This window comes from Monoraphidium neglectum (assembly GCF_000611645.1).
Source record: "Monoraphidium neglectum strain SAG 48.87 unplaced genomic scaffold scaffold01317, whole genome shotgun sequence".
Classification (NCBI taxonomy): Eukaryota; Viridiplantae; Chlorophyta; class Chlorophyceae; order Sphaeropleales; family Selenastraceae; genus Monoraphidium; species Monoraphidium neglectum.
The window spans coordinates 5,718-15,882 of NW_014012311.1; the positions used below are offsets into that span (position 1 = coordinate 5,718).

General features: G+C 58.1%; 1 protein-coding gene across 1 annotated transcript; it reads left to right on the plus strand.

Moving 5' to 3' along the window:
* Window positions 1–291: 291 nt before the first annotated feature.
* MNEG_7451 (hypothetical protein) lies at window positions 292–844 on the plus strand (the record flags this gene model as incomplete). Its single annotated transcript, XM_014044077.1, has 2 exons — window positions 292–529; window positions 777–844. The coding sequence occupies 2 exons, from the start codon at window positions 292–294 to the stop codon at window positions 842–844; spliced, it is 306 nt and encodes a 101-aa protein (XP_013899531.1).
* Window positions 845–10,165: the final 9,321 nt, after the last annotated feature.

A 10,165-nucleotide genomic window follows, 5' to 3' on the forward strand; every position in this document is an offset into this window, starting at 1 on the left:
TGAGTCGCAGCCGTGTGTGTGTGTGTGTGTGTGTGTGTGTGTGTGTGTGTGTGTGTGTGTGTGTTGAAGCAGCGCTCACAAAACCTGCACTTCTGCAGCACTCTGTAGGTCCCCTACAAGCACCTGCACCTGCACCTGCACCTGCACCTGCACCTGCACCTGCACCTGCACCTGCACCTGCACCTGCACCTGCACCTTCCCGCCCTTTCAAAAGGAATGCTGTTGCTTGCAAACCCGCGCAGGTACGGCGGCACTGACGCAGCACTCGCCGCGTTTAGCAACATCTTCCGGATGCTCGGCCCGAGCCCCATCCTCCGCGTCGGCGGTCGCAGCCAGGAGCTGCTGCGGGCCGTGCCGCCCGCGCGAGTTTTCGAGTCCCTGCGGGACCTGGCGCGGTCCGTCAACATGCGGTTCATAATCGGGCTGCCCCTCGAGGAGAACGACACCGAGTTGGCCAGGCAGATCATGGACGAGGCGCGGAGGCACCTGGGGGAAGCCATCGTCGGCTTTGGCTTGGGGAACGAGCCGGGTGGGTGCAGCTTGGCACGCGGCGGCGGCAGCCGCGGCAGGGTAGGGCTGCTGTGTGCCTTGTCGGGCTCACGGGGCGCAGGTTGACGGCACTGGCTAGCAGTTTTGCCATGAACATGGAGGCATGTGGGGGCGTGGGTGGATGCGGGGGCGTGGGTGGATGTGCGTTGCAATCTGTTTCGTCATGCAGGGTTTGGTTTCTGACCGTCTCCGTGTGCATGCCGGCCCCCACCTTCCGTGCGACGCAGATATGTGGGACCGCCGTGTGGGAGGCTTCAACAGCAAGGGCGAGTGGGGGAGCGGCTTTTCAAAGTGAGCCGCCTGTTTTGGTATGACAGGTGCATCACCTGCAATGAGTCTCAATCGACGTGGTTTCCAGTGCTGCTGCTGCTGCTGCTGCTGCTCCTGCTGCTGCTGCTGCTGCTGCTGCTGCTGCTGCTGCTGCTGCTTTCTGTTGGCAATGGATCAGCTGCTTCTGAGCCGTGCTTGTCCGTTCTCAGCTGCCGTCTGCACAGCTGAGGCTGCTCCTATCGCAACCTACCTGCAGCTACATGGCGCAGTTTCACCGCACAGCCAACGTGCTCAGCGGGTGCGGCCCTGACTCCAAGCCCGCGTCGCCAACGGCCACGCCAAAGGCGGCGGCGGTGCCTTGGCTCGCAAACAAGGGCGGTTTCATGCAGCCGAAGGGCGCCTTGGACCCCACGGCTCAGTCCAACAATGACGTCGTGAACCCCGCCAAGGCTGGAGGCACTGCAGCAGTGGCCGGGCACAGTATGATTCGCTCGAAACCGTCTGGACCTGGCGGACCGGTTGTGAAGGCAAATGCGCGCCCGTTCTTCACGCAGGCCCTGCTTGAAGGGTCTCCTACTACGGGTGCGGTGGCGGAATCGGCAGCGGTGATCATCGACTTGATTGGTGCACATTCCGAGGTCCCTCGCCCGGACGGCTGCGGCTTCAACATGTTCGTTCTCTGGGCGCGCTTCGGACAGCACAGCTCCTGGGCTTGCTCGCTGCACCGCTGCTGCAAACCCGCCGACCCTGCCCGCCCCATCGCCAGGGCCGCCTGCTGCCGGCCGCCGCCTGCTGGCCTCCGACGGCTCTGCTTCTGCTCACCACTGGCGCGCCAGCGATGGTGCAGGCTCCACCGACCTCAGAGGGGTCAACGACGCGCCTGGCGGCAGCGGCGCCGCCGCCGTTGCGGCGCGGTCTGCGTCTGCAAGGGCGATGTTCTTTGGGCCATCGTGGCACAGCCTGGCAATCACGCCTAAGTCTATCGAGGCGCTTGGCCGTGCGGGCTCATGCTACCTGAAGGAGGTGCGCTTCCCCTTTTACATCTCCGACCAATCTGCCACTTTGATCAAGGGCAGAATCTTGCTGCCGCCGAAAGGGTAGCGACACCCTTTGGCGTGCACACTTCCACACTTCCACACACACACTTCTACACACACACTTTTACACACACACACACACACACACACACACACACACACACACACGCACGCTTGCACGCACGCACGCTCGCACGCACGCACGCACGCACGCACGCACGCACGCACGCACGAAAGCACGCGCGCACGCATGCACGCACGCACGCATGTGCGTGCGCACACACAAACGCTCTTACAAGCATGTGCCCGTACGCACTCACATCCACACATGCGCACACGCGTGCGCATGCACGCGTGTGTGCACTCCTGCATGCACACATGCCCTCTGTCCATGTCCCCCCAAAGAAAGAATTTCCCATGCTTTCACCACGTACGCCTTGACCACTTGCACACCAACTCTGATGTTCAGGCCAGTGTACATTACTACAGCTACCTAGGTAACAACAGTGCCACAGTGGACGTGATCCTCGACGAAGGCAAGCTGCGGTCAGCCATCGACAAGTTCAAGGAGCTCAAGGTCCGAGCGGATCTAGCAGAGGCGTGTTTGTACAGGCTTAGATGAACGTGTGTACGATTTTGGAGAGCGTGTGTATCAAAGAAGCGGGTGTGTTGCCTGACGTGAGGAGGGGACTCTCACCCTGCACCATGCGCTCCCATCCCCCTCCACGGCTTATTACGCACTGGCGTGCCACATCAGCCTGACCCCCACCTCAATGGCCCCCGCAGAGCGCTGCAGACGGGGCAGGCGTAGCGCTCCGCATCTCAGAGACCAACAGTGCAGTCAATGGCGGCAAGCGCGGCCTGTCCGAGGTGTTTGGTGCTGCCCTCTGGACGGCTGACACCACCTTTGAATTTGCAAAGGCGGGCGCGTCAGGCATCAACATGCACTGGGGTGATGGCGGGACGCCCACGGTGGGCGGGCCAGCTTATGTTGGGGTCCAGACCAACTTTCGGATGGGCGATCCCGCCCTGCCCTACCCCTCAGTACATGCTCCCTGGTGAGGACGATTCGTTAGCACGGCCTGAGGGCTGCTCCACAATCTAGCAGGTCATTTCTCCCCCAACCGCTGTGCTCTGTGAACATGTCACCCGCTGCAGCCTCACAGCTATGCTTGCTGTACGTGCTTTTGAACCGACCGCGAGCCTCAAGCAAGCCTGCCTCTGGATGTATGCACATCTCCCGCGCCATCCCTTCTGTTCTGTAATCTCGTCTACGGCTGCGGCCCCATCCCCCAGGTATGGCTACCTGCTGTTCCTGGAGGCCGTCAAGGGCAGTGGGGTCTATTTCACATCCAACAAGCGCAAACCCAGCAGCACTTGCGGCGACGACGTCAAGGTGGGACACTGGAAGGATATAAAAAAGGCGTTGGCACTTTGGGCTGCCTGGCGTGCAGTCAGCCTGGATGGCACGCCTGTTGCATGAGCTGTGCGTGGAAGGGAGCTGCGGCGCGCACATTGGCTGCTAAACCCTCACCACGACCCATCGTACGCGTGATCAGGTTTGGTCCCTCATCGGCAGCCCCAGTCGCGCCGGCGACGCGCCAGCGAGCAACGCATTCAGCGGACGCACGTCGCGGGTCGCCATCATCAACAAGGACGGGCAGAGGGGTTGCAAGGTCGAGCTGAGGATCAAAGGATCTGACCTGGGTACTCACGCAGAGCTGCACTGGTGAGAGGCGGACTTCTCACACTTCGTTCTGCTGCGCGTACAAGCGGCGGAGCCCGCGCGGCTTTCAGAGGCAGCACTGATACATGCATCTGTCCATAGTTGGTTCTCAGGATTGTGTCAGGATGGCTCAGCATTTGCATGCCAAATCCCTCCCTCCCTTATCAGCCTGCCCTGCCACTGAGTCATCGTCGCACTAAAAGAACCCCGCTGCAACGACCTTCCAAACCTCCCATTAGGCTGAAAAACCTGGGCGGTCTGTCATCCAGCTACAGGGTGATGTGGCGCGGCCAGACGTACGCGGGAACCAGCGACGGCCTGCCGCTCGGCGCACTGAACATCACCAGCATCGAGCCATCCACGGCTCGCGGCGGCGTGCTGGTGTACAAGGTTCGCGTGCCTGCCGGCCAGGCAGTGCTTCTGGTGACGTCTGCAAAGAAGCGCCCGGCGGAAGGCGGCTGAGCTGCTGGCTGTGATTAGGCGCCATTCACGCGGTGGACTGCAAGCTGCACCTGCAGAGCGCTGCTGTTGCATCGCGGGACAAGACTGGAATTTGTGGCTGTGCGTGCTTACTCGGTGTGCCATAGATGCCATCATGGCGTTGTTGCTGGTGCAAAGTTGAAGCTCAGGTCCGTCAGTTTGCTCGCAGGGCGCCAAACCTACATCACGCTGTTGAGCGGCACATGGGTCCGCATTGCATACTCGTCTTTGCTTGGTTCATCAGCAAACAAAGAACAGCATTCATTGTGAAACACCCGTTGCAATTCATTCATGGGGCTTGGGCTCAGCATGCTGCCATAAGTCGTTGCTGCAAACCCGTTGCGCACCTGCCTCGCAGCCCTTGATTTTGGCTGCACATTGCCATGTGTTGACACGGCCCCCCTTTACACTACAACGTTTTGAGCATCAATGACATCAGCTGCAAAAAGCTTGGGGGTTGGGCAGGGGTTTGCGCCGCAAGCGCAAAACCCTCAGCCTTCCATGAGCACCCCTTGATAAGCACCCACTTGAGATCCCAGTGACCGTCATCTGCGGTCCTTGGTCACGCGGGTGACCTGCAGCTCTTGGGCTATGTGTTTGCTACGTTTGAACCTCAAATCATCACCATTCTTTGCATTGTGCAACTTCCACAACTCATTAGGCATCACTTCCAGGACATTCATGATACAATTTCGCCGTAGGCCCTTATTATTTGGGGAAGAGCGGGCCAGTAGCAGGCAGTATCCTGCCTGGCTTGGCACTTACAGCACCATAGGACAAGTTACCATCCTCAATTTTTGCCCCCGCCCTGGTGACGCAGTCACTTTTGTTATTCAAAATACATGTCTTGTCCTCTGTTGATCATTGCAAGCAACCCAGCGGGGATCACAATCAGCCTTGATTTTTTTTGCCTGATTTGCATGCGGGCTGCCCCACGCAAGACGCTGAGCGCCAGCGTGCTGCCAGTCTCATCTGTGCTTCAGTGTTGAGCCGAAATTTGAAAACAGGGGGGGGGGTCAACAGTGGCATTTGCTATTCTAGCTAGCTCGACCTGTTGGCCGACATGTGTGATGGCACTGTCTGATGACTGATCATGACGTGGCGGCATTCTATGATGCAGGTGTCCTGCTGCCCCATCAGAGAGTGGCTCCAGCAATGCACTTGCTGACAAGATTCATTAATGCACACGGTGAAACACACCGACGGCTCACCATCGTGCCAGGTGTGCAGCACCGAAGCACCGACATTCTCAACATCTCAAGAGAGAAGGTTGTGGCTGCAAACCCACCCGTCCTCAGAACTTCGCGTGCACCTCGCCTTTTGAACTATACGATACTGACGGCATTGTTGAACTTGTTCATCACACTTCCATATAACAGCAGTCTGTCACCGAGTAGATCTGTGCCGCGCTGATCAAGGCATGGTCGAGCATCGACTGCTCATAGCCCTGACATATACCTCTTCACGTGGCCTACACCGCGTCGCTGCTGGGCAGGTGCTCTCGAGTACACTGCGCTGTGCTGCCCCGCCCACCTGGGCCCCTCGCCCCCGTCGGCGCGGCGCGGCCGATGTCGGCTGTTGATGTGAATGGACTGGGCGCAAGCGTACTGGCCACAACTCATTCAGCAGGCGCGGCGGCACTGCCTGGCGACCAGGCGGCTGGCACATTTGTGTCTCCCATCAGCATCGGGTTGGCTCTGGTCCTGCTGCTCAGTGGCGCGAGGGAGGGCTCGGCCACCCACAGGTGCACGGTGTGGCGCGTGGCACCTGGTTGTTGGAAATGTTGACGGTGACCAGAACTTTCGTTGGACTCAATGACGGTGGCCAGAACATTTTGTTTCTGGCACTTTCGATCCTGCAGTTTTTGCTAATTCGTCTCGGCACCGGCAGCTCTTCAGATCCGTGCACGTAATGCTGCTGAGTGGGGGTGTTGTGCTTCATGCCTGCCTGCCTGCACATGCCATAAAGTGCATGTGCATCCAATGCCTGCTATCAGGTAAGTTGCGTTTCCATCACGGGTTGAGCTGACAGCATGCGGATGACAGATGTGCACGTGACCGAGAGAAGGCACACCCGCCACACACCCTCCGCGCGGCCTCAGGCAACTGGGCGGGCTGCTGTCCCGGTCGCTCAGAGGGCCCGACGCATGTGCTAGCACGGCTAATGTGAACATCCAGTACGAGTCACTTCTGCGGCAGCTGGAGGCGGGGACCACAGCACAATACACCAAAGGCGGCGCTGAAGGCAAGCTTGCGGCAGGGCGGCGCTTGTGCGCCAGCCAATCGTGTGATTGTTTGCACACACTCCTTGCAAGGCACCCTCATCGCATCCCTTTAGTGGCTTGCATGTCCCCTCACCCCTCAATGTTTCGCATTTCGCGAACCCCGCTCATTATTTCGCATCTCCTCCTGGACAATTCATCCGGCGCAGCCACAGGAGAAGCCATGCAGCTGTCGATCTCGACCAGCGTGTGGGCTAAGCCTCCGCTTCATTTCCAGGACAGCTACAAGGCAGCGCTGGAGCAGCACCTGCATGCCAGTACACACGCGCTGGTTGGTCCGCAGCCGGTCAACGAATGGGTCAGGCGAGCGCAGGCCTCGACGGGTTTGGGTAGCAAAGGGGCCTCCGCATAGCCGCAAGTGCTGCTCAGAAGCTGGCCAGTGGCTTTGGCCGTTGCCGCTACGTATGCATGCCCAGCCATCAGCAAAACAGCTTGCCTTGAACAAGGCATTGCACCTGTTGGATGGCGCTCGCATGTAGCCTCACCACTTCGTGCCGCAGTTACTCACACGCTATCGCCCATGTTGGCAGCGTATAACCTCAGCAAACACTTTGTACACACAGGTTGCTTTCTTTGCTCCTTACCTTGCACCCCGAACCTCGCCCTTTGTTACCGTTGTCTACCTGATTTGTAGTCAGGAAACGCGCGGAAAGATTAAGGAACTGCTAGATGAGGGCGCCGTGGCCGAACTAGCTGCGGTGCTGGTGTCTGCAGTGTACTTTAAGGTGAGCGCTTGGTGGGGCTGGTTGCGCCTGCTGTTCACCAACGTCTCCCCAGCCTCCCACTGTTGTGAGCTGCCCTGGTAATGACCGTTCTGCACGACACTTATGCAGGGCTCCCACTGTTGTGAGCTGCCCTGGTAATGACCGTTCTGCACGACACTTATGCAGGGCTCGTGGGAGCACGCCTTCAACCCCGCCGGAACTGCGCCGATGCCGTTCCTTCCTTCGTCCGGCGGGGAGGTCTCAGCAGCGATGATGTTTCGCAAGTTCTCGTCAGGACAGGTATGTTTGGAGCTGCTCACGTGTCCTTTCAGGGGACGACATTTGGTCTGGGATCTCTTTCTTTGCGGTGGCAACCAGTTGATATGTGCGCTTCAATGTGGCAACGCAGCTCATGATTGGAGGTGCGTTCACAACACACACTCAAGGCCAGCTGCTTGGGCTCTCATCAATGCCCAAGGCTTTCTTGCCCATGCAACTCTCACGGCCGCCAAACCACAATACTGTGCTGGAAAATCGCACGTACCAAACAGCTGGGCTACACCCGCCAGGAGGGGCAGTACCATGGGGCTCGTATCCCATATAAGGGCGGCCAATTCGGCGCAGTCGTCTTGCTGCCTGACATGGGCACGGACGGTGGCGTGGAGAGCCTGCTGGCAAGCATTGCTGGCAAGCCTGATTTTTTGCAACGTGTGCGCTGGTCGACGCCAGAGGTGAGGATTCTATCCAGTCCTGGAAGTAGCGTGTTGCATCTGATTTTCCTTTGCAATTTTACCAATTTAGGTTGGGGTATTCTGGCCAGCCATCAAGCAAGTGCAGGCGCTGATCAGCACCAGGCAAGGCTGTGGCCGAGGGAACCTTTGAGTGACCAACATCACACGGTTTGTAAGCATCACAGACCGTTGCCCCCAACCTCAAACAAATTTCCACAACGAGGGCAATGTTGATCCTTCACACACAGTTTGCACACATGGCACGGCATTTGTTTTGTTGTGACGCCTTATTTGACAGGTGAAGGTCTGGCTGCCGAGGTTTAAGCTGGAGACCAGCCTTGCTCTCAAGGGGTGAGTTGTGGCCAAGCCACGTCGGTAACGGCACCTACTCCGAGCTTGTCAAGTATCAAGGCAGAATCCATGAGCGGGATAGTTTGCCCTGTCATCATGCTGGTGTGCATGACATCACCATGATTGTGCCTTGGTCTGCTTTGCATGACTTGTTCCTTATTCAAGAGGTGGCTCCCTCTCACAAGGAGGTTCCCCATGTCTGCGTCACCACTGCAGCGCGTGCCACCATTTCCTTCACGCATACTCTCACATTTCTCTGCCCCGAACTGTCCCTTGTTCATGTGTCCCTCTCAGGCCGCTGCAGCAGCTTGGCCTTGCTGCGCCATTTCGGCCCTCACAAGATCTTGGTGGTATGCTGCAGGTGATGCAGGCAGGATGGCATATTAAGCTGCAGACTTGCTCCACACCTGTGCTGCGCCACGCACACAACTTCGAGTGCCACGATTGACATGCTAGAAGGATCAACAATCATTGCTGGAGACTGAATTATACCAAGCAACTTAATTACAACTGCAATCGAGCATCTTGTGCATTGATTGTCTGGCTTAGTGGAATGTAGACGGTTGATTGATGAGAATCCAGCCGGGGCCCAGGTTGGTGGCGCACTTTTGAAAGCACCAGTAGCGCCTGATGTTGTACCTTTGTGGCACCCAGTCCCGTCCCGTTGCGCCCTGCAAGTCCACCTGCGCCGTGCTGCTACCCTACCTCCTTATCCTGCGCTGTTCTGTTATCATACACTGCAGGGTGAGTCAGAGCTGCTGGTGGATGAGGTGGTGCACAAGGTTGGTTCGACTGGCGTATTTGGGTGGTTTAGATAGGGTTTAGGGTTACCATCTATGCGTGCTGGCTGCTGACACGCATACTGCCGTCTGCTCTTCTTGCTTTGCGTTTGTTTGTACAGAAAATCAGACTGAGAGCTCTTCTTGCTTGCCATATCACGGCAAGTGACCTTGTCCCGGACACGATGGGTGCGGCAACCTCTTTTGCAATCGATACAGGGTGTACAAAGTCGCTTGTCAATCACAGTCCACCTCCATCCTGGACCTGCCTTTTCTACGGCCCTCCCAGGTTTTCATTGACGTCAACGAGGAGGGCACTGAAGCAGCCGCTGTGACAGCGGTCATGATGCAACGTTGTGCCATCCCTATACGCCCGCCCCTTGAGCTGCGGTTTGACCGGCCGTTCATTTTTGGCGTGCAGCACCTACCAAGCGCGGTCTTCCTTTTCATCGGGGCAGTGGAGCGGCCGCAAATTTGGCAGGTTGCATGCAGCAGTGACCTGCAAAAGGATTCGGCTCAGAAGCTTTGAATTGAGCTTGTTACAAGTCACACAATGCTGATGATAAAAACTCATATCCCATGAGCCTGGATGGAATCAGGAGCGGGCGACCGCGAGATCTTGTAACTATCCTAATCCTCAGGATCAGGCTGATCCTGATCCAAGTCGTCAGACTCGAGTGATGCGACCAGTCATAGAGTGCAAGGAGCTTGCGAATCAACACCCGGCTGCGGCCGCGGCAAACACACAAAACCGCCACCATCAAGCCGTCAACCACGCAGCCCGTTTCCTCCAAACATCACACGGCGGTGGCTCGCTCCCAGGTCTTGAGGGCCTTGGCCAGTTGTTTTCATAGAGTTGCTACCGTGTGCACGCACCACACCCTGGCGGCAACGCCCACGACCCTCAAGCTATTGTGGTGCTGACGGGAACCGTCCGGTCCTGTGGCTTAACCGCGGGGGTTTGGAGGTTTCCCGCCCGGTGCCATATCGGCCCTGCTCACGCCCCTCGCGCACGCCGCGCTTCGGGCTCCTTTGCACATGGCCACGGCTCACCTGTTGATCTCTTGGTTGCATGCAGGTGCTCGGCACCTCGCTACCCCCGTGTAACCGACTGTCTATTGAAAAAACGCCGCGCGTCTTGGGTCGGCTCGGGCGGCCGCATCTTTGCTTTGTTTTGCTTTGCTTTGCTTTGCTTTGTGTGTGTGTGTGTGTGTGTGTGTGTGTGTGTGTGTGTGTGTGTGTGTGTGTGTGTGTGTG